This window comes from Anolis carolinensis, chromosome 2 (assembly GCF_035594765.1).
Source record: "Anolis carolinensis isolate JA03-04 chromosome 2, rAnoCar3.1.pri, whole genome shotgun sequence".
Classification (NCBI taxonomy): domain Eukaryota; kingdom Metazoa; phylum Chordata; class Lepidosauria; order Squamata; family Dactyloidae; genus Anolis; species Anolis carolinensis.
The window spans coordinates 167,845,467-167,869,673 of NC_085842.1; the positions used below are offsets into that span (position 1 = coordinate 167,845,467).

Here is a 24,207-nt window from a genome sequence, read left to right on the forward strand (position 1 = left end):
GAGAAGCTCGGCCTCTCACTGAACATCGAGAAAACCAAAGTGCTCTTCCAACAGGCACCAGCTAATCCCTCTGCAAAGCCAGGAATACAGCTTAACGGTGCAACATTAGAAAATGTTGACCATTTCCGCTACCTTGGTAGCCACCTCTCCACAAAAGTCAACATCGACACTGAAATACAACACCGCCTGAGCTCTGCGAGTGCAGCATTTTTCCGTATGAAGCAGAGAGTGTTCGATGACCGGGACATCCGTAGAGAGACCAAGGTGCTTGTTTATAAAGCCATTGTCCTCCCAACCCTGCTCTATGCCTGCGAAACGTGGACTGTGTACAGACGTCACACCAAACTCCTGGAGCGTTTCCATCAGCGTTGTCTCAGGAAAATCCTGCAAATCTCTTGGGAAGACAGGCGGACAAATGTCAGCGTGCTTGAGGAAGCAAAGACCACCAGCATTGAAGCGATGCTCTTACGCCATCAACTCCGTTGGACTGGCCACGTTGTCCGAATGCCCGATCACCGTCTCCCAAAGCAGCTCCTCTACTCTGAACTCAAGAATGGGAAACGGAATGTTGGAGGGCAGGAAAAGAGATTTAAAGATGGGCTCAAAGCCAACCTTAAAAACTGTGGCATAGACACTGAGAACTGGGAAGCCCTGGCCCTTGAGCGCTCTAATTGGAGGTCAGCTGTGACCAGCAGTGCTGCGGAGTTTGAAGAGGCACGAACGGAGGGCTTAAGGGAGAAACGTGCCAAGAGGAAGGAGCGTCAAGCTAACCCTGACCGGGACCGCCTTCCACCTGGAAACCGATGTCCTCACTGCGGGAGAATATGCGGGTCAAGAATCGGTCTCTTCAGTCACCTAAGAACACACGCCCAAGATACCAAGGTTGGAAGACCATCGTCCTCGAACGTCGAGGGATCGCCTAAGTAAGTACCTGAAACAGTAGAAGCTATATGTTTGTACACTGATATTTTGTGTGTGCTGTTCTCTTGTCTCATGTACTTTCTTTGATGTTCTGATTTCTATTTAAAAATAAACCTTGTCTTTGCAATTACGGTGAAAGTGTTTCTCTGCAGGGCTGTGTCATGTGTATTTTGGCTTAACTGCCATTAGTTGTATAAGACCACACTTTCTATCAGGGAATTCTTTTATTTTACAAGTGTTGTGCTCCAGACTTGAAGTGAAGGTTTTTTAGACTACACTAGGCAGGGCAGCTAGATGAGGGCAGAAGTTGGCATGTGATTCGAACAGGGCAGCAACTTGGTAAAGTATTGTCCTATGGCAACGTTTCTACACCTGGGAGTCAGAACCTCTGGGGGAGTCGCAAGGAGATGTCAAAGGGGTTGCCAAAGACCATCAGAAACTACAATTACCATCATGTTGTGTCAGCCCCCCCCCCCCCCCCCAAACCCAACAAATGTTCAAAGTCGGGTATTTATGCCAAATTTGGTCTAGATCCATCCGTTGGGTGCACATTGCTTTGTTGATATGGGTGAACTATAACTCCCAACCTCTGAGGTCAGTCCCCTCAAAACCCCACAAGTGTTCAAAGTCTGGCATGTTGGGTATGTGTGGCAAGTTTACTTGTTCCATCACCAGTTTGGTACAGAGTGATCTCTGAGTGTTGGTGAACCACAACTCCCAGAATGCCAACGTCTATTTTCCCCAAACTCCACCAGTTCACATTTGGGCATATTGAGTATTCGTTCCAAATTTGGTCCAGATCCATCATTGTTTGAATCCACGGTACTCTCTGGATGTAGGTGAACTACAATTCCAAAATTCAAGGTCAGTGACCATCAAACCCTTCCAGTATTTTCTGTTGATCATGGGAGTTCTGTGTGCCAAGTTTGGTTCAATTCCATCGTTGGTGGAGTTCAGAATGCTCTTTGATTGTAGGTGAACTATAAATCCTAACAGCTATAACTCCCAAATGACAAAATCAATCCCCTGCACCCCCACCAGGATTCAAATTTGGGTGTATCGGGTATTTGTGCCCAATTTTGTCCAGTGAATGAAAATACATCCTGTATATCAGATATTTACATTACGATTCATAACAGTAGCAAAATTAGCTATGACATAGCAACTACAATAATTTTATGATTGGGGGTCACCACAACATGAGGAACTGTATCAAGGGGTCGTGGCATTAAGAAGGTTGAGAACCACTGTACTCTGGGGAGGGGATAAGGTTTTTAGGATCTCCAGGAAGGAGAACGTCTTGGTAATACTGTATTACTTAGATCTTAGGCTTATCCTACCGTGTTTCCCTGAAAATAAGACAGTGTCTTATATTAATTTTTGCTCCCGAAGATGTGCTAGGTCTTATTTTCAGGGGATGTCTTATTTTTCTTATTTATTGTTGAACAAAAAATGAGTATTTATTATATACTGTACAGTAGTTGTCATCACAAAGCAACATAACCAGACAAACTGAATCCCATCAAGAATTTATTTTTACTTCCATTATTTCCATGTACAACAATCTATGGTATGTACATTTACCAATCCTGCATGCTCTGGTGTTGTGTTTGGCGGACATGCTTCCAAACAAAAACTTTGCTAGGTCTTACTTTCGGGGGGGGGGGGGGGGGGCTTATATTTAGCAATTCAGCAAAACCTCTACTAGGTTATATTTTCAGTGGATGTCTTATTTTCAGGGAAACAGGGTAAGTATGTCCCTTGTTAGTTTGTTGTTTTCTGGTGGATTTGGGGTATTGGATTACAAGAGTTCATAAGAGGAAGCTATGCAAGTAAGACCTGCCCCAAAATGTAGCCAAAAGTGGGCTTTTGCAGTGTATCCATTGACAATGCATATGCTCCAAATTGTTCTGATCTAATAGGGACAAAGCTACATAAACCGGCTAAGTATCCCTTCCCCAAAATTTTGGGATCAGGATTTTTTTTCATTCCAGATTTTTGGAGGACTTGCATATACATAGTGAAATATCTTAGAGATGAGACCAAGTCTAAAAATATTCATTTAGGTTCCATATTATACACCTTATAAGCAGAGCTTGAAGATAATTTTGTACAGAATATTTTAATTTTGTGCAGGGAACAAGGTTTGTGCCCATTGAAGCTTCAGGAAGCAACGGTGTCACTATTTCAAGCCACCTTTGTGGACAATTTATTAATATCCTGCTTTTCTCCCCTATTGGGCATTCAAAACGGATAACCACAAGGTACAGTAGAGTCTGTTATCCAACATAAATGGGCCAGAAGAATGTTGGATAAGCGAAAATGTTGGATAATAAGGAGGGATTAAGGAAAAGCCTATTAACCATCAAATTAATTTATAATTTTACAAATTAAGCACCAAAACATGTTTTACAACAAGTCTGCCACTTATTTGGGAGTGTGGCTGCACTTGTGTTGTTGTTGGGTGTGTTGGCCCATTGCACATTGCTGCCTAAAGAAACTGCTGTGGATCCGGGCAGGAGGCAGACTTTAGGCGTTGGATAATACAGAACGTTGGATAAACGAAGGTTGGATAAGCGAGACTCTACTGTATAAAACATACAGGTATATTAGGGCAAAAAGGAAATACACATTGTCAATAATAACAATTAAAACATAATAAGAAAATTAAACCATAATAAAATACATTACAGATTAAAATACAATCTACAATACCATATAACCCAGATCATCTGCTTTGAACTGGATTATATGGCAGTGTAGACTCATAATACAGTTTATCAATCAGCCTTTTCTTGCAAATGTAGTGCACCAGCCCCTGCCCGCCCGCCCAAATTTAATATTGATTACTACATAAGGCTATTGGTTGTTTGTTGAATTGTTGTTTTATGTTGTTCTGTGTTGTTTTTATAAAGGTTACTGTGCTGTATTTTAACTATGTCTGATTGGGCTTGTCCCTATGTAAGCCGCCCTGAGTCCCTTCGGGGAGATGGTGGTGGGATACAAAAATAAAGTTATTGTTATTCAAATCAGATAATCTGGAGTAGATGACAGTGTAGAAGGGGCCTCAGTCTACATTGCCATATAATCAAGTTCAAAGCAGATACTCTGGATTTTATATGGCTGTGAAGAAGAAGCCAGGTATACAGCCTAACAACAGTTGGTTGCTATCAGTTTTCCGGGCTGTATGGCTGTGTTCCAGAAGCATTCTCTCCTGACGTTTCGCCCACATCTATGACAGCCATCCTCAGAGGTTGTGAAGTCTATTGGAATCTAGGCAATGGGATTTATATTATCTGTGGAAAGTCCAGGGTTGTCTGTTGGAGTGTGAATGTTGCAATTGGCCAGCTTGATTAGCATTGAATAGCCTTGTAGCTCCAAAGCCTGGCTGCTTCCTGCCTGGGGGAATCCTTTGCTGGGAAGTGTTAGCTGGCCCTGATTCTTTCCCGTTTTCTCCCACCCTGAATTTTCCACAGATATACAAACTTCACTTGCCTAGTCTCCAGCAGACCTCACAACCTCTGAGGATGCCTGCCATAGATGTGGGCGAAACGTCAGGAGAGAGTGCTTCTGGAACATGGCCAAACAGCCCGGAAATCTCACAGCACAACCACGAAAGCCTTCGACAGCCTAAAAATCAATTGGTAATCTCCCATCCAAGTGCTAAACTGGGCCGACGTTGGCTTCAAAGATGAGACAGGATCCGGTCTATTTAGGACAGGCCTGGGCAAACCTGGGTCCCTCCCTCCAGGTGTTTTGGACTTCAACTCTCACAATTCCTAACAGCCTCAGGCCTCTTCCTTTTTCCCCTCAGCCGCATACGCGGATAACACCATTCATATACAAAGCACCATCTCAACCGTTAAGGGACACATCAGCTGACGTCACAGCTCGAGCGCCCCTATTCCCCCGCCCCCTCCTCCGCTTTCAACTGCACCAACTTTTCCGGCTTTCCCCGAGAGAAAGAGTGAGGCAAAACTCCTCATTGGTTGCCAAGGACTAGGATAGCAGCCAATCCGGAGAGCCTCTATTGTGAGCGAACAGGCGGGAGGCCTATCGCTGTCTCCGGTAGGCGGGGCCAAGGGAAAGTGCGGGCAGCTCCCGCGGCCGCATCCCTCAGTCTGAGGCACAGGAGGGAAGGAAGGAAGGGAAGTGGGCGCTGTCCCGGGGCCGCCATGACCGCGCCGCTGACCGGCCTCGCCTGGACCTCGGCCAACGTGGCAAGCGCGGGATGGACTTCGGTAAAATCCTGTAAAATCTTTGTACCACTTGGGGTTCCGTGCCAGGAGAGATACAAATAGCCGTCTCACGGAAGATGGGTGAGGCCTGGAGAGACGGGATAGTTAAGCAGTCCTTGTCTAGATCAAGGCTTCTGAGGGCCCTTCCACACAGTCATATCCCCCAGAATTTCAAGGCAGATCTGCTTTGAATTGCGTTGTCTGAGTCCACACTGCCGTATAATCCAGTTCAGTGTGGATTTTAGACAGCTGTGTGGAAGGGGCCTGCAACTGATTCCCTTTTGGCCTCAGAAATGTTTAAAAGGTAAAGGTTTCCTCTGACGTTAAGTCCAGTCATGTCTGACTCTGAGGGTTGGTGCTCATCTCCATTTCTAAGCCGAAGAGCTGGCGTTGTCCGTAGACACCTCCAAGGTCATGTGGCTGGTGTGACTGCATGGAGTGCCGTTACCTTCCTGCCGGAGCAGTACCTATTGATCTACTCACATTGGCATGTTTTCGAACTGCTAGGTTGGCAGAAGCTGGAGCTAACAGCGGCCGCTCCTGCCGCTCCCGGGGTTTGAACCTGGGACCTTTCGGTCTGCAAGTTCAGCAGCTCAGTGCTTTAACACACTTCGCCACATAAGTATATAAAATAGGTGTAAAAACCAGACATTGTCTGATTAATCGGCTTTTGGAAGTCATCCTAAACAGGCTGGTTTTCCTTTTTATGAAGTACATGGTGGTCCATGCCTTAGTTACCTCTAGACTGGACTATTGCAATGCACTCTACGTGGGGCTGCCTTTGAAGACGGCCCGGAAATTACAACTAGTACAGCGTTCGGCAGCCAGGCTTCTAACCGGAGCGAATTACAGGGCGCGTTCAACGCCTCTGTTTAAGGAGCTTCACTGGCTGCCATTTACTTTCTGGGCCCAATTCAAGGTGCAGGTTATCACCTACAAAGCCCTAAACGGTTTGGGACCCACCTACCTTAGAGACCGCATGATCTCCCTCTATGAATCCACACGTTCTCTTCGCTCGTCGGGGGAGGCCCTTCTCTCGCTCCCACCACCCTCGCAGTCACGGTTGGTGGGGACGAGTGTGATGACTCATGGGCATTGTAGTCCCATTCCTAGTGCTGTTGTGACTGACGAAGAGGAGAACTTGGGTTTTCCTCCATTTCAGCCAGAAAGGGAACCATTTCAGCCAGAAATTGAGCCTTTGCACCTGCAGGAGGTTTGTCTTCCAGAAATCTCCCAAACAATCCCGGAGTCGAGTTCTCCCCCTTTTTCGCGCCGTAATTACATTCTCCAGCAGAAAGGAGTGCAACAGGCTAATCGCAGGAGTTTGAGAATAGCAGCAAAGCATTCAGATGATTAAGCCTGTTCCCATGAGAAATTTTAGGGAGTCATACATCTGGACACAGAGATTGACTTTCGTTTCTGGTTCCCCAGAGAAGTGTTCTCTGGTGGGGAAAACAAGGCCTATTTAGGTTCCTTGCTCCCAGAGGGATCTTGCGGAGTCAATTTCGTCAGCAACTGGAGTAGTGTGTGTGGACAGCTACTCCGCTTCCAAGCCTTTGTTCCTGATTCAAGCCTTCGTTTTCCAGCCTTGTTCTTTCACGGATTTTGCCTTGCTTTCCAAGACCCAGCCTTGCCTTGTTTCCCGGATTTTGCCAAGTAAACACCACGGATCTTGTTCTTGTTCCTCGTTCCTTGCTGTCTTGTATTCAAGCCTTGTTTTTCCGAGAGTCAAGTTATTTCCTAGCCTCGTTCAAGTTCTTGGACTAAAGGACCTTGTCATCTCCCCTCACTTTGCCTGGCAAAGTGAGTGTTTCGGTTATTGGATTACAACTTTGGACCTTAATATTTCATATTGGACATTGTTTCTTTGGACTAATTTTGACCTTTCCTGAAAGGTCTAATTCTGGACTATTTTCTACACTTGTTTTTATTAACTTTATATACTCCTTCAATAAAGATATTAGATAGATTCTGGCCTCTGTGTATGGTTATTGGTGCCCTGCAGCCGGGTCGTGACAGTTTGACTCCGCCACCCTAAGCACCAATTAACCTAGGCCAGAATGTCTACCGGAGCCGGACCGGGAGGCCAGCCGCTCAGCTACACCATCGACAAGGAGGAAGTGGACCGCATCCGTGATAAGCTCAATGCGCAGGAGGGAGAAATAAAGGGATTGAAGGAACGCGGAATCCGACTCCCGGCCCTGGCATTGCCAACCAAGTTTTCTGGAGAAGCTTCTAAGGTTCATGTTTTCCGTCGCCAATGCCAAGCTTATCTAGAGGCCCGCAATGCCGAGTTTCCCCAAGAAGACATCAAAGTGGCGTGGATCTACAGCCTTTTAGACGGGCCAGCGGCCAACTGGGCGACGGCACTGTTCGACCAAGTTTCCCCACACCTAAGATCAGCGCAACACTTCTTGGATCACATTAAGGCGACTTGGGGGATCGAAGACAATTTGGAGGCAGCCGGCCATAAACTCCGGCGCCTCTCTCAGGGGGACAGACCCTTGTCCCAGTACATAGCCGAGTTCCGAGTGCTGGCCCACAGCACCGGATGCCACTTCGCCAGAGAGTGCCCAGCCAAAGGGAAGCCCCCCGCCCGTCTAGCGGCGGCGTCCTCCACGGAGACGAAGACGTCTGAGGCGGCTGGCGCACAGCCGGCGGGGGAAGCCAGCGACCGGGCGTAGAGAGGCTCGCCAACCCGGTCAAAAAACCCACTCAAGAGCCGCCAACCGGGGTCCTATTTCTTCTAGTGGTCACCTTGTGGTCAGCAAAAAAGGGGCCAGTCATGGTCCATGCCATGATAGACTCAGGAGCCACAAACAATTTCATTGATAGAGAGTATGCCGACTCTCTGGGATTACAATACCATGACTTCAAGAATGCCCGTGTGGTGCAAGCCATCGATGGCCGCCCCCTCAAGACGGGTCCCGTAAGCCAGTGGTCGGAACCCACCAGAATGTGGATAAGGGAACATATGGAAGAGATTTCCTTCTTTGTTACCGAGGTTCCCCATTTCCCTGTGATTTTGGGAATTCCATGGCTGACACTTCACGACCCAAGCATCTCCTGGTCCAACAGAGAACTGCAGTTTGCTTCAAAATATTGCCAAAACCATTGCCTTGTAGCCAAGATCTGCCATGCCACAGACACTGAACCCATTATCACCTTGCCCAAGAAGTACTCAGAATATTGGGATGTATTCAATGAAAAAGAGGCCGAGAGATTACCCCCACATAGACCTTATGACTGTGCCATTGACTTGGTGGAGGGGGCCCCGATTCCGCGAGGACATCTCTACTCCCTGACTGAACCGGAGCAAGAAGCTCTCAGGGAGTTCATAGAGTCAAACCTTCGCAAGGGATTCATCAGACCCTCTCAATCCCCAGCCGCTTCCCCAGTGATGTTTGTGAAAAAGAAGTCGGGGGAATTACGCTTGGTGGTGGACTATAGAGCATTGAACAATATCACTAAGCGGAACAGCTATCCCCTGCCCTTAATCTCGGACCTACTAGACCGACTTCGAGGAGCCAAGGTCTACACCAAGCTGGATCTTCGGGGAGCGTATAATCTAGTTCGCATCAGAGAAGGGGACGAGTGGAAGACCGCCTTCCAGACTAAATTCGGATTATTCGAGTCCCGAGTTATGAATTATGGATTATGTGGAGCTCCCGCAACGTTCCAGCATTTTGTCAATGACATCTTTCAGGATTATCTAGATCGGTTCTTGATCATCTACCTGGACGATTTTTTGGTGTTTTCTAGATCACAATCAGAACATGAGAACCACGTCAGAATGGTGTTACAACGATTGCGGGATCATGGACTTTATGCCAAGCTGGAAAAATGTGCTTTTGATCTACAAGAGGTAGATTTCCTGGGCTACCGCGTCTCGCCACTAGGGCTCTCCATGGACCCGGCAAAGGTTTCAGCAGTATTGGAATGGCGGGCGCCAACCAACAAAAAAGAGGTGCAACGATTCTTGGGGTTCGCGAACTATTACCGCAAGTTCATTCCAGATTTTGCCCGCTGGTCTGATCCAATCACCAGCTGCATCCGTGGGAAACAGCCCTTCCGCTGGACAGATCAAGCAGAGAAAGGGTTCCAGCAACTAAAGAAATTATTCACGTCCCAGCCAATCCTTCAGCACCCAGATCCTGAAACCCCTTTTGTTGTGCAGGCGGACGCCTCCGATGTGGCAATTGGGGCTGTACTCCTACAACCGGTGGGAGATCATCTTCATCCTTGTGCCTTCTATTCCCGTCAATTGACCGCACCAGAGAGAAACTACACCATTTGGGAAAAGGAACTATTGGCCATAAAGGCAGCCTTTGAAACTTGGAGACATTGGTTAGAAGGGGCCAAATTTCCCATTGAAGTCCATACTGATCATCGGAATCTAGAGCATCTAAGAACTGCCCGCAAGCTAAATCAGAGACAACAACGCTGGGCTTTATTCTTTGAACGTTTTAACTTCCAAATTCATTATGTAACCCCAGCCCAGACCAAGCAAGCAGATGCTCTGTCACGGAAACCGGAATACGCTGCAGGACGCAAGGAGACCGTTGAGTCCCAGCTGCTACAACCCGGGAACTTTGCCACGCTCACAGTGGGGAACACCAAATCCACTCCCATTGAATCAACTCCCTCTACTCCAGGGCCCCTTTGTGCTCAAGAAATCAGGGCTAGTCAGCAAGCAGATGCCTGGGCGCAGGATCAACTTCGCCAAGGACTACATTTCCCCTTTTCGCTTAAGGATGGGCTGCTTTGCTATAGAAATCATGTTTACATCCCCCCAGGACCGGGCAGGGAAAAGGCACTTCGTTTGTGTCATGACTGCAAGCCAGCAGGGCATTTCGGGCTATTCAAAACTATGCATTTGATCCTAAGAGATTTCTGGTGGCCCAAGATCCGCAAGGATGTAGAAAAATATGTCAACACCTGCCCAGTATGCCAGCGCTCCAAGACAAGAAGGGAAAAGCCCTCAGGGCTTCTGCATCCCCTTCCTACCCCATCTCGCCCATGGGAAATAATCTCTGCGGATTCTATAACTGATCTACCACCTTCCTGTGGATTCACCACGATCCTAGTGGTGGTGGACCTTTTCACCAAGTTAGCCCATTTTATTCCCTGTGAAGGCCTTCCCACGGCCAAAGAGACTGCAGATCTATTTCTCCAACATGTTTTCAGATTGCATGGATTGCCCAAGAGTTTGGTCACTGACCGTGGGTCCCAATTCACCTCTCGCTTCTGGAAGGCACTACAAAAACTATTGGGCATAGACTCTCGTTTATCTTCGGCTCATCATCCTCAAACAGATGGGCAAACTGAGCGCACCAATGCCACTTTGGAACAGTACCTTCGCTGTTATGTAAACTACCAACAGGACAATTGGGCTTCCCTGTTACCACTGTCGGAGTTTGCCTACAATAATGGGGTCCAGGCTTCAATTAAGGAAACCCCGTTCTTTGCAAACTATGGCTTCCATCCACGTTTCTTTCCTCCTGTCATTGAAACCTCAGAAGTTCCCGCAGCAGAGGACTGGCTGCAGGAACTCACAGCAGTGCAGCAACTTTTGCTCCAGCAACTGGACCAAGCCAAGGAGGACTATAAACGCCACGCTGACAAGCATCGCCAGCCGGGCCCCGAAATCAAGGTAGGAGACCGGGTTCTTCTGTCCACTCGCTTTTTGCCCTCCCACCGTCCCTGCCGGAAGCTAGATGCCCGTTTCATTGGTCCCTATCCAGTGGTGGCGCAACTTAACCCCGTGACTTTCAAACTCCAACTTCCGCGCTCTATGCGCATTCATCCAGTGTTCCATCGCTCCCTGCTCCTTCCGGCGGATGGTGTGCGCCCTGATGCAGACCGGCCGGCCTCCGCCCCTGTTTTGGTGGACGGTGAAGAAGAGTTCGAGGTTCAGGACATTTTGGATTCTCGCTTTCACCGCCGCCGCCTACAATATCTCATTGACTGGGTGGGTTTTGGCCCCGAAGAGCGCTCTTGGGAAGACGCTTCCACGGTTCATGCTCCTGATCTAACCCGCCGCTTCCATCAGACCTATCCCGCAAGCCGCGGCCTCGCGCCTCGGGGAGAGAGTCCCAGTTTGAGAGGGGGCTTGAGGAGGGGGATAGTGTGATGACTCATGGGCATTGTAGTCCCATTCCTAGTGCTGTTGTGACTGACGAAGAGGAGAACTTGGGTTTTCCTCCATTTCAGCCAGAAAGGGAACCATTTCAGCCAGAAATTGAGCCTTTGCACCTGCAGGAGGTTTGTCTTCCAGAAATCTCCCAAACAAGCCCGGAGTCGAGTTCTCCCCCTTTTTCGCGCCGTAATTACATTCTCCAGCAGAAAGGAGTGCAACAGGCTAATCGCAGGAGTTTGAGAATAGCAGCAAAGCATTCAGATGATTAAGCCTGTTCCCATGAGAAATTTTAGGGAGTCATACATCTGGACACAGAGATTGACTTTCGTTTCTGGTTCCCCAGAGAAGTGTTCTCTGGTGGGGAAAACAAGGCCTATTTAGGTTCCTTGCTCCCGGAGGGATCTTGCGGAGTCAATTTCGTCAGCAACTGGAGTAGTGTGTGTGGACAGCTACTCCGCTTCCAAGCCTTTGTTCCTGATTCAAGCCTTCGTTTTCCAGCCTTGTTCTTTCACGGATTTTGCCTTGCTTTCCAAGACCCAGCCTTGCCTTGTTTCCCGGATTTTGCCAAGTAAACACCACGGATCTTGTTCTTGTTCCTCGTTCCTTGCTGTCTTGTATTCAAGCCTTGTTTTTCCGAGAGTCAAGTTATTTCCTAGCCTCGTTCAAGTTCTTGGACTAAAGGACCTTGTCATCTCCCCTCACTTTGCCTGGCAAAGTGAGTGTTTCGGTTATTGGATTACAACTTTGGACCTTAATATTTCATATTGGACATTGTTTCTTTGGACTAATTTTGACCTTTCCTGAAAGGTCTAATTCTGGACTATTTTCTACACTTGTTTTTATTAACTTTATATACTCCTTCAATAAAGATATTAGATAGATTCTGGCCTCTGTGTATGGTTATTGGTGCCCTGCAGCCGGGTCGTGACAACGAGAGAGAGGGCCTTCTCCGTCGTGGCCCCCCGGCTTTGGAACTCTCTCCCTAGAGAGATCAGGCAGGCCCCTACCCTCCTCTCCTTCCGGAAGAGCTTAAAAACCTGGCTGTTTCAAAAGGCCTTCGATGTTTAGTTGTTGCTGGATTGATCTATCTGTCCATTCCATAATAGTCCCATTGTTGTTGTCTTGCCATTTTATACCGCACTTTATTGTCCAACTGTGAAATTTCCTTTCCCATTTCGTAACACTCTGCATTTCGCCTGGGATCTACGAATTAGTCTTCTGTTTTTAACACTGTATCCTGCTTGTTGATTTTAATGATTGTTTTTATTGATGTTGGTGTTTTTTACTGGGATAGTTGTTTTATTGCTTTGTTACTGTTATTTGTTTGTATTATCGGGCCAGGCCCCATGTAAGCCGCCCCGAGTCCCTTCGAGGAGATGGGGCGGGGTATAAAAATAAAGTTATTATTATTATTATTATTACAGCTGCCACATCTTCTGCAGAGTCCACTGTAAACACAGCACAACAGATTTGTGTAAATGTCTAAAAGAGTGACATTCCGAAACATTTTGCTCTTGCCAAATTTTTCGGGACCTAACATTGAGCAAAGGGGTCAAGACCCACAGCTTAAGAAAGTGCCCGAGATGAAGCCAACTTGATATGAACTCTGCCAATATCAGAATTCATGGACACATGTTGCGTGCCCCTTACCTGAAATATTTGGGAACCAAAGGGTTTCCAATTTTGAATTTGTTTCTTTGATTTTGAGAGCTATGCATATATGTCACGAGATATCCTGGAGATAGGACCCACATCTAAACATGAATTTCATTTATGTTTTACATACACTGTATGCACATCGCCTGAAGGTAATTATATATAGAGCAGTTACAATATTTTGTGTGTAAAGTTAATACATTGAACCATCAGAAAGCAAAGGTGTCACTGTGTTGTCGAAGGCTTTCATGGCTGAAATCACTGGGTTGCTGTGAGTTTTCTGGGCTGTATGGCCATGTTTCAGAAGCATTCTCTCCTGACGTTTCGCCCGCCACTATGGCAGGCATCCTCACAGGTTGTGAGGTCTGTTGGAAACTAGGCAGGTGGGGTTTATATTTCTGTGGAAGGTCCAGGGTGGGAGAAAGAACTCCTGTTTGTTTGAGGCAAGTGTGAATGTTGCAATTGGCCAGCTTGATTAGCATTGAATGGCCTTGCAGCTTCAAGACCTGGCTACTTACTGCTTGAAGGAATCCTTTGTTGGGAGGTGTCCGCTGGCCCTGATTGTTTCCTGTCTGGAATTTCCCTGTTTTCTGAGTATTGTTCTTTATTCACTATCCTGATTTTAGAGTTTTTTAAAAAAAATACTGGTAGCCGGATTTTGCTCATTTTCATGGTTTCCTACTTTCTCTTGAAATTGTCCACATGCTTGTGGATTTTAGTGGCTTCTCTGTGTAGTCTGACATGGTTGTTAGAGTGGTCCACTATTTCTGTATTCTCAGATAATATGCTGTGCCTTTCATGTTCCTTGATTGGTGTTTGGGCATCGCTGCGTTTGGTGGTCCCTATGTAGATTTGTCCACAACTGCATGGTGTGTGACACAAAGGTGTCACAGTCTCAGCCACCCATGTGCACAATTACAGAGCATTTGGATTTCAGGATCAAAGTACTCAATTGATTTCATTTTTTTTAGCCATGTATTTTTTTAGTAAAATTATATGTTCATGCATTGCATGATGCACACATTTCTATCTTTAGGAAGCACCCCCCCCCCCCCAAAATGTAAGATTTTGTAGGAGGCATCTGGTTTAAACTATATAAAAAAGTAAGCTTTCCATCTCTTAAATAAGAAATAGCTTACACCAGGCAGCCTTATTTCCCACCTCTATTCTTTTCCTTCCTTGAGACCTTGGTCATTCAGGTGGATGGGAGGTTTTCTGACTTTTCCCCTGAAAGGAGAAGAAGGTTTGCTATGCTTCTTTTTCTCTGATGTTGACTTTTAGAGCAATTTATTTCAGTAGTTATTTTAAGTTGAAGTCTGTTTGTGTTTCCATATTCCTTAGTGTAAAAAAAAATCCAGAGAGCTGCCTTGAGTCCCATTATTGGAAGATAGAAATACCGGTAGTATGATATGCCGTCTTTCATCGATTGTAAGATGCACACTAATGTCAGTACCACCAATAGGAGGAGAAAAAAGAGCTTTATTTAGACAGTAGAGTTTTGCTTATCCAGCCTTTGCTTATCCAATGTTCTGTATTATCTAATGCAGTTTGCCTTTTAGAAGTGTTTTTGTAGTCAATATTTTCCATACATTGTGATGTGTTGGTGCTAAATCCGTAAATACAGTAATTACTAAATAACGTTACCGTGTATTGAACTGCTTTTTCTGTCAATTTGTTGTAAAACATGATTTTTGGTGCTCATAACGTAATCTGATATTTAATAGGCTTTTCCTTAATCCCTCCTTATTATCCAACATTTTCGCTTATCCAACTTTTGCCGGCCTGTTTATGTTGGATAAGCGAGATTCTACTATATCTAAGAAAACTACCAGCAATTCTAAGACACATCCCAGTTTTAAGGATGTTTATATTGGGGGGGGGGGGGGGGGGAATGCATCTTAGAATGGAAAAAATGTGAAAGCAAGAAAAATGAATAAAATAAATAGAATGCATAAAGCCCCATCCCCTCACGCTCACATAAAAGGGAATAACTAGAATTCAAACAACCAACGGATTTAAATGCTGTGGATGTTTATGAATTGTTATGACTTCATCAAGTGCTTGAGGTGTTGACCATAACTAAAAATTCATCTTAAAGTACAATTTGAGCATTGGGAGGAGCAGCATTGAGCATATAAATAGTAATTTCCCCTAGTGATGGAAGAAAAGGAGAAATTGTGCTCTCAAACATTTTTGAGGTTTCAGGGCATGGAGTGTGGCATTCAACTTGCTTTGCTTTCTAACTGGCTGTGTCTGTGGCTTTGCTTGCTCCTAGTCTTTAATTTCTTCAACAACATTGTGCTTCATTTTGAAAGTGTTGGGTTCATGATTATGGCAATGCATTGATTTTATTTAAAGCTCTTTCCCCTTCAAAGGGCTTAGGGTGCTGAGTTGTGTTAATCAGTCTTAATTAGCATTGATTAAACTATCATTTTACCTTATTCTTGGAGACTGAGAGTCAGTTTGAATGACGAAGTTTTACATGGCTTCCAGATGTCCGTAATTAATGGGTGTAAATTGATGACCTCTAAATTACCTTTTAAGCCACCCCTACATGTTTCAGGTTAGTGCAGGCATGGGCAAACTTTGGCCCTCCAGGTGTTTTGGATTCCAACTCCCACAATACCTATCAGCTAGTAGGCTGTTTGGAATTGTGGGAGTTGAAGTCCAAAACACCTGGAGGGCCAAAGTTTGCCCATGCCTGGGTTAGTGAATGGTTATAAAGTGTTTGGTGTGGTTGTGGTTGTTGTGTGCCTTCAAGTCATTTTTGACATATGGCAGCCCAAAGACAATCCTATTCTGGGAGTTTCTTGGTGGAATTTGGTTCAATTTCATTAATGTCTCTCAACAACTGATGTGCAGAAGCTTGCTGCCTCTGTTCTTCTGGTAGCCATGGACAGCTTTCCCTTCCGTGTATTTGTCCCATTTCTTTGTAAAAACACTCTAGTTGTCCATAACATGATCATGAATGGAGAGGTGAGAATGGTTTTGTGTGTGTGATATAAAACTTACATTGGGAAGGGCTTGATAGAGCAGTTGTGTTAATGCAGGGTGCATCTACACTTTAGAATTAAGGCAGTTTGACAGCACTTTAACTGCCTTGGTTCAAGAAGTTATGATTTGGTGAGGCACCAGCATTCTTTGGCAGAGAAGGCTGACTATAATTTCCATGATTGCACAGCATTGAGCTATGGGAGTGGCATCAAATTGCATTAATTCTACAGTGTAGATGTGGGTTCTGTTACTGGGCACCTCCAGCTAGGATGGTCAAAATGTTTTGCCTGAGACCTGGAGAATAGTTGCCAATTCAGGTTGGCAGTTGTAGGCCAGGTGAATCAGCCTTTTTCTGAATTATACATACATCTGTGTCTGTATAACAATACTGCTTTTAAAACAAGAAGGTTTGCATTTGGTTTGTCCTGGTTGTATGCTTACGAGGAAGGCTGCTTGAGAATCATGTTTTCATACGGAAATTGAAACTTGGAATCATACGCTTGTAACCTAGAAGCCTTGAGTGTGACTTGGGAAATTGTCAGTTCATTCCTCAGGTATAACAACAGATATAGGATGTGAGGTAAGTTGTTACCCTTTTGCTCCTACCATCTGCATAATAGGACAATGCCATTTTCACAGGAATATTCTGCTTATTTTATGGCCATAATATACCGTATTCAAGCTATTTGAAAAGGTTAGAATATGTTACATAAATTCTAGATGTTATTACAGGATGAGCATCTTTTATTTGGAATTCCAAGATTTGGAATCCTCCAAAATTCCAAATTTTCCACATGGGTAGCTGAGATACTGACACTTAATGCTTTGTGGTGGGTCCTATCTCCAAGATATCTCATTAATGCATACATGCAAACACAAGAGTTTGGAAATCTGAAATTCTCCAAATCCAAATCACTTTGGATCCCAAGCATTTTGCACAAGGGAGACTCAACCTATATTTTTCCAGGATTGTGCTAGTGAAACCATGGCTGAACAGAAATTTGTCTAGGAAGGCTGGGAAATGTTTTGCATTTTGGCCAGCTTTTGAGTGGTTATCCAGTCAATAAAAAGACCACAGCAGTACAAAGTCTACATGACAGTTTTGTTAATTTTAGTATATTATATATTAAGATAATAAAATACGAAATTACTATTTTAGTCTGAAAAGGGATGACGAAATTTTAGTGCTAAATTCCTCTCTCTTCTGCAGCCCATGTTTAATATACAGTAGAGTCTCACTTATCCAAGCTAAACGGGCTGGCAGAAGCTTGGATAAGCGAATATCTTGGATAATAAGGAGGGATTAAGGAAAAGCCTATTAAACATCAAATTAGGTTATGATTTTACAAATTAAGCACCAAAACTTCATGTTATACAACAAATTTGACAGAAAAAGTAGTTCAATACACAGAAATGTTATGTTGTAATTACTGTATTTACGAATTTAGCACCAAAATATCATGATATATTGAAAATATTGACTACAAAAATCGCTTGGATTATCCAGAGGCTTGGATAAGCGAGGCTTGGATAAGTGAGATTCTACTGTATATAGTTATCTCTTTTTATTTACACCACCACTAGCTGTCAGAGATTTTTGACAATGAAGTAAACTGAGTGTAGCTTATTGTAGAAGTTAAGATGGCATTAATTATAGGCCACTTTTGATAATTGATTAAGGAAACAGGTTGTGGCCTATGTAATCACAAGAAGATAGCTGTCATATGGCAGTTTCCTTACTCTAAACCGGTTTGACTAGTGTTGGTCTGGCTTACTCATTCTCTCTTTTCTTGCTTCATTGCTTCATGGTTTTCTCTGCTGGCCCCAAGAGACAAAAGGTGTTTTTGCTTTGTTTTCTGCCTCCTCTACCTGCTATTTTCCCCCTCTACCACCTGTTTGCGTCATTTCACTTTTTAAATGAATGGCACCTATTCAGTTGGTTGGCTTTGGGAGCACATTTTCTTGAAAATATTCAACGCTTTGTGGGTCTTGTACAATTAAACTCACAACTTTTGCTTTTCTCCCGTGACCTTTATTATACAAAGATTTGCTGTGAGGAATTTTCCTGTATGACACTCCCTGGTCCTAATTCCAGGTTTGATATACACACTCGCTCTCCTTATGCTGCAATGTCAACAGCTCAAATAACCCAACCATGGGGTTCATAAGGCCTGTTGCTTACACCGGAATCCACAAACATTCCTTTTTATTAGCCAGCCAAAATACAGAAAATGTATCACACAAGCCTTTGATGTTTCACTGGCTTTTTCATCAGCCAAAGATGTTAAAAATCATACAGAATTTTTTTAATGGGAAGATTATAAGGTCACAGGGCTACTACATTCTGTTTCAGATGGTACTTTGTTGTTAACTATGGTGGTATGAATGGATTTCTGTGTGGGTAAAAGCAATTATCTTTATTGGCCATGCAAAATCTAGGGACAAAGAGCAATAACAGCCAGGTAATAACATTTATTCATCGTGGTGTCTGTGAAAATCACACATATGGGTTTTCCTATTGGAAAACCAATATGTGTGAATTTCACAGATTACCACTTGAAGAAATACGGTTACAGTTAAGCAACCCTTACTTCTGCTCCATTAGCAACCGGAAAGGAAGACCCAGCTGTTCTATGGAAAGCTCACTGCTCTTTCCTTATAAGCCCAGTTATCATGTTTAGAGTATTGTCTGAAAACCACCAGTAGTTAATAATCACCCATATACCAGTCATCTGACACGGGACTGGATAAGGCTGCACTTTTTCTTGTAGTTTCCTAAGTGTCCTTTCTTTTCATACTGTACCTAGATCACATCAACCGTGGAAGGAACATCTGCAAACTTTGGGAAAGGATTTGCACAGAAGTCTGGTTACTACCTCTGTTATACGTCAATGATAAACAATATGGTAGGAACAGCATCAGGGTTTCTGGGACAGGTGATACACAGATGTGACTCAAAAGGGGCTTTAGAGTTGATGGAGTCTGCTTCTTTTTTAGAATCCTGGAGATGTACTCTATGACGTCATAATCTTGAGTGAGAAAACACCATTGCCTTCTGGATACACTTATGTTAAAGATTTTTCAGATTCAAGTGAGTTTGCCTGTGGGGGGAAAAACTCTTGTTTATAATTTTTCCAAAAGATTGAATTGATTCTTTAGCACTTTTGTTGTTGTTGCTTGCCATCAAGTCAAGGTATGGTATGACCTTATGGAATGAGACCTCCAAGAGACTCGATCATTAAGTCATAGGGAGAAGGGAGCAAGCTTGTTTTCTGCTTCCATGGAGGCTGAGATGCAGAACAATGGCTTTAAACTACAGGAAAGGAGATTCCACATGAACATTAGGAAGAACTTCCTCACCGTGAATGCTATTCAGCAGTGGAACTCTCTGCCCTGGAGTGTGATGGAGGCTCCTTCGTTGGCTTTTAAGCAGAGGCTGGATGGCCATCTGTTGGGGGTGTTTGAATGTGGTTTCCTGCTTCTTGGCATGGGGTTGGACTGGATGGCCCATGAGGTTTCTTCCAACTCTATGTGTCCTGCTCGGGTCTTGCATCATCAGGCTTCATTTATTGAGCCGATCCACTTCTGGCACATTCTCCCAAAGCATTATAATATTTTCCAATAAGTCATATTTAATTATGCCAATTGGCTACAAGTGGAAAATTAGAGGACTAGCAACCTATGGCTCATGGACTGTTGATTGTCCACCAGCCACTATTTTGGGTAGCACTGCTCTAGAGTAACCTATATGGCCTTGATCTAGATTGGAAATAAGCTTAAATTTCTCCATCTCTTTTTATTTTTTAAATTGTTCCTGCACAGTTCTCTTAAAAACATGTCTCAAGTCAACAGTAGAAATTTTAAACCCCTGTCCTGCCACATTACATTAAAAAACAAATTGGGGAAAGGTAAACTCTCCCTTCCCCAATTTGTGAGCTTGTCCTGCTCTGGTTGGAGATTGTGCTACTGAGGAAAGTGTGATATGTAATTCCACAACTACATTTGTAGATTTATTTGTGTAGTTTGATCCTGTGTTTGTACAGTTGTAACTCTAGACTCTGTTGTTGGGGCGGAAAGCCTCATCTTAAATCAAACATGAATACAGTATAGAAATTACAAGATTTCTTGCAAATTATAGATTTGGAAGGTACTGCCAGAGTCTTTTTTCTGAACCCATTCATTTTGCTATAATGGCAGGATGCTCTGTTCCCACAATGTGTAATGGGCATCCATATGAAAAAATATATAAATGAAGGTACATGCTTTCTTTTTATCTGATCTGTTTTGCCATACCACAGGGGTTTTTTTTTTTAGAAAGTAGACATTTGTCCCTTCGCTCTCTTTACCTTGTGGATTGCTGTAAAACGTTCTTCTAAGACAGGCCTTCTTACACTTTACTCCTTTTCGCTTGAGAAATTTTTGTGACCTCAAGCTATATAGTTATATAAAATAGGTACAAAAATCAGACATTAACTGATAATAAATTGACATTTGCAAGATGTGATAAACAGACTGATTTCCCTTTTTGTGGATTACAGCTGAAGAGTCCACTGTAAACACTGCACATTATTGCTAATAAGACTTTTGTAAATGGGTAGTAGTCAGAAACCTTTTTATTGTTGCCAAATTGTTGGTACCCCCAACACTGAGCTATGGACACACCATTTGGGGTCAGGACGCAGTTTATGAAACAGTGCTCTAAGATGCCTAGCTTCCCAGAAATTATGAATTTTGTATGTGTTATGAGGGCTACTTGCCCCATCTCCAAACACACAATTTGGTGTCTTAAACATCTTTACTTCATTTGTGTTCTTGATCCCTTTTGTTTCTGCTTCTTCCTGCAGAGACATCCGTCTCTAAGAAGAAGAGACTGTGTGTCAAGCTAATCCCGTTCGGTGCTGCAGAAACAGCCGTCTTTGACATCCTGCTGAGCAGCAAAAGCAGAGTGGTCCCAAACTACTTGCGCATAGGGTGAGGTATTTTCTGTTATGTCCCTTCTTGCTATTCTATTAGGCTGATTGTTTTTCAAAAATATATTCCTCTCTCCATCTAGGGAAATGGGTGGATTTGCACTTTGGTGTCGAAAGGAGTCTGTTGCCAAACCCACACCTCTCCCTAAGCCACGGAATATCAGTTTAGAAATGAAAAGGCTCTCGCTAGAACCAGAAAAGTAAGTTTTGGACATTTTAAAGATGTTGCTATAGACTTTGCCCAATTATTGTCACAAGTGATTCAGTCCAATGGCCTGTGATCCACCAGTTTCTCATTTCTAGTACCCTCGTACAAGAGATAGATACTAGGCCAGAATGGATACTCTTCTAGCAATTGCTTCCAGTAGTTTATCTGAGTCTTTACTCAACTCTCACTCAGCCTTCATTTGTTAGAAAGCAAAGCACCTATCTGAAATATATTAAGTGTATTACTTGTCTGCTGTATTCATTCCCTTACTACTATGGTATTCTCAATCTCATAGCTACAGAATTGCCTGGAGTTTTTTAAAGTCTTTATGGCATTATTTAACTAACTCCATTAACACTTTACTGCCCCTGCAATTTCATCTGGAAATCAATCAATTAATGCTCAAAGGAAGAAAGTTTTATGCAACCATTGCATTAAAACTGCATTGAAACATTTCTATCCATTTTACCATCATGGATCTAGAGTCCATATTAGATAGCCTTCAGTAATATGAGTAAATTATTCATCTGACTTACTGGCCAGAAAAGTGATGGACTAAAGTTTAGTATCTGCCTTCAAACAGTTCCCAGGTTGTAGAGGGATGGCAGTAGAAACAGATTGCACCCGTTGTTTTTCAGCCCAGTTTAATATATTAACTATTAACTGCTGATATTCAGTCTATCACTAAAAGCCAAGTTGTATGCTATGAAAACCAGCTATTCTGTTCTACAATTGTTTGCACAAGCTTAATATTTGTTTTGGATCCAAATGTGACAAAATATAGCCAATGTGAAACTAGGGGCAGTGAAGTGAACTTTAGACAGGCAAGCAGTAACAAACCAGCATCCTACTTTTTGAAACAAGTCCTTGTCTTTTCAAACATTGGAACCATCTTTTGCCCTTATTGGAAGGCAGGCTTGGTGCTGCCCCTTCAGAGTCCAGATGATGGCATCTAACTTTCTGGAAAAACTTTGGGTTATCTCCAGGGCTCAGCATATATGGGAGAATTATGCCCAGTCCCTTTTCTAGGGAGGGACACATTTTGTCATGGTAAGCTTGTGAGAGTAAAGGATCCAAGGGTTAAAAAGTGCAGGTCATGTTTATCTTTAAGCATAGAAGTCAGGGGGAAAAGCTAGCAGAAATTCTGATGACACTCTGTACGCTCCTTAGGAGTACAACTGACAATTCACCAGGAGGCCATGTTTTGTTTAAACACCTTTTCACATAATCCTTTCAGTGCAGACCTTCCATCAGAAAAGCCCGCAGTCCCCACAAGGCCAGCAGCTCTTAAGCGACACGAGTCAATATATGAAAGTTCAAATGTCTATGGCATCTCGGGTAAGTAATCCTAAAGTCTAGGGCGTGAGAAAAAGAAATTGTTGCCCTGCTTGCCAGTTTGTGCATTATGCCTTCCTTGTTACTCTTAGCAAGTAGAATACCTCTGGGGGGGAAATACTGATCTTTTCATAATACCTAGTGCTGAATGCTTCTATATTCTTTTAACTGTTTTGTTTGCTCTGGAAGTGTCTTTGCTTTCTTAGGGAAATGAGAGAACACCACTGGGTAGAGGTGCCCAAACAGGCTCAACATTTCATTCCTGAGACTGGGCACAGATCATTTTGTTTTGCTTAAAATTTGTGACATTTAGTGTAAAGAATCTGGAATACAGAGTGAGTGAGATTATAACTTCGAGTCGACTCCCCCTCCCCCCAAACACATTTATCAGAATAACTCATGTGTTCTCTCACTTTCTTAGCCATGGATGGAGTTCCTTTCACCCTGCACCCCAAGTTTGAGAGCAGCGTCAGTGGGGGCAATCATGTAAGTATTATAAATACAAAAATCACTGCTCTGACTCCATTCCTAGGAGCTGTTGCCTTTGTGGGAAGATGATGTGCTGCATAAAGCTTTAGACAAAAACTTTGAAATGTGTCAAGAGAAGGGGTATTGGATTCAATTACCCTTATTGGGTCTCTTTCTTGAGTGAGTTTTCAATGGCCTGTTTTGCTTTCTATGCCGAATCGGGATAAGTAGAAGTGCTAGTAACTAAAAGTCATGTTTCATAAGCAGCGAAAATATTTTAGAGAGGGTTTGTTGAGCTGTGGTAATACTGGTGCTGCAAAGAGTCCTTGCAAGTTAAAGAGTTTTGGGTTTTTCCTCCCTTTCTTTTAGGTCTCCTTTTCTCTTTATCAAAACTTCAATATCAAGTCTCTTGCTGACATTGAGAAAGAGGTAAGTTGAATTTAAGGCCAAACAAAGTGCACATTAAACTATCTTGTGCTGAACCAGTGTGGCCCAATAGTTATCACCCTTTCTGTGGAAATAGGGCCAAAGCATGTGTTCTACCATTGAAGTATGTCCTCTGCTTTTGTGAGTAAAATGATCTTTTTTGTTTTCCTTTTCAGTATGACTATGGGTTTGTAGTTGAAAGAACTGCGGCTGCCAGACTTCCGCCAAGCATCTCATAGCATCAGCGGTTTCTTGCTGAAGAATGTGCCTTTCTATATTGGAGGCTGTTATCCAAATAGATAGCCAATGGGCATGGAACTGCTCTTTTTAAAAGGAATGGACTCTTGGGGGCAGGGCTTTAGTGGTTAAAGCTTGTAAATTATATTCTTGCCTACTGGAAGCTAACGGAACTCTCAGCACTATATATATTTCATTATTCATAGAAGCAAAATGCCTTTAGTAGCTTTTCTCCATTAATGGTGCTCCATGCAGTCATGTTGATTACATGACCTTGGAGGTGTCTATGGACAACGCTGGCTCTTCGGCTTAGAAACTGAGATGAGCACCAACTTCTAGGGTCGAACACTAGACTTACTGTCAGGGCAAAATCTTTACCGTATCATTTCTCCAAATATCTATTTTCTATGCAAACCATTTTTTTTTAAATAAATGTTTGTGCTTCTTTCTGGCATTTCTAAACTTTGTGTGTATGCTGAGTATGCACTGATAACAAAATTATTCCCATATTTCTAAAAATCCTTTAACAGAACATAAATGTACAGACAATTTCTTCCAGTGCTAGTTAGTCTCCTTTTTTCATGTCAGGAGCGACCTGAGAAACTGCAAAGATGT

General features: G+C 43.6%; 1 protein-coding gene across 1 annotated transcript; it reads left to right on the forward strand.

Moving 5' to 3' along the window:
* Positions 1-5,015: 5,015 nt before the first annotated feature.
* On the forward strand, positions 5,016-24,054 carry mvb12a (multivesicular body subunit 12A). The gene is made up of 9 exons (XM_062971048.1): positions 5,016-5,162; positions 18,756-18,854; positions 18,946-19,039; positions 20,793-20,919; positions 21,002-21,118; positions 22,364-22,464; positions 22,883-22,947; positions 23,299-23,358; positions 23,532-24,054. The coding sequence occupies exons 1-9, from the start codon at positions 5,097-5,099 to the stop codon at positions 23,592-23,594; spliced, it is 792 nt and encodes a 263-aa protein (XP_062827118.1). The 5' UTR covers positions 5,016-5,096; the 3' UTR covers positions 23,595-24,054.
* The last annotated feature ends 153 nt before the right edge of the window (positions 24,055-24,207 follow it).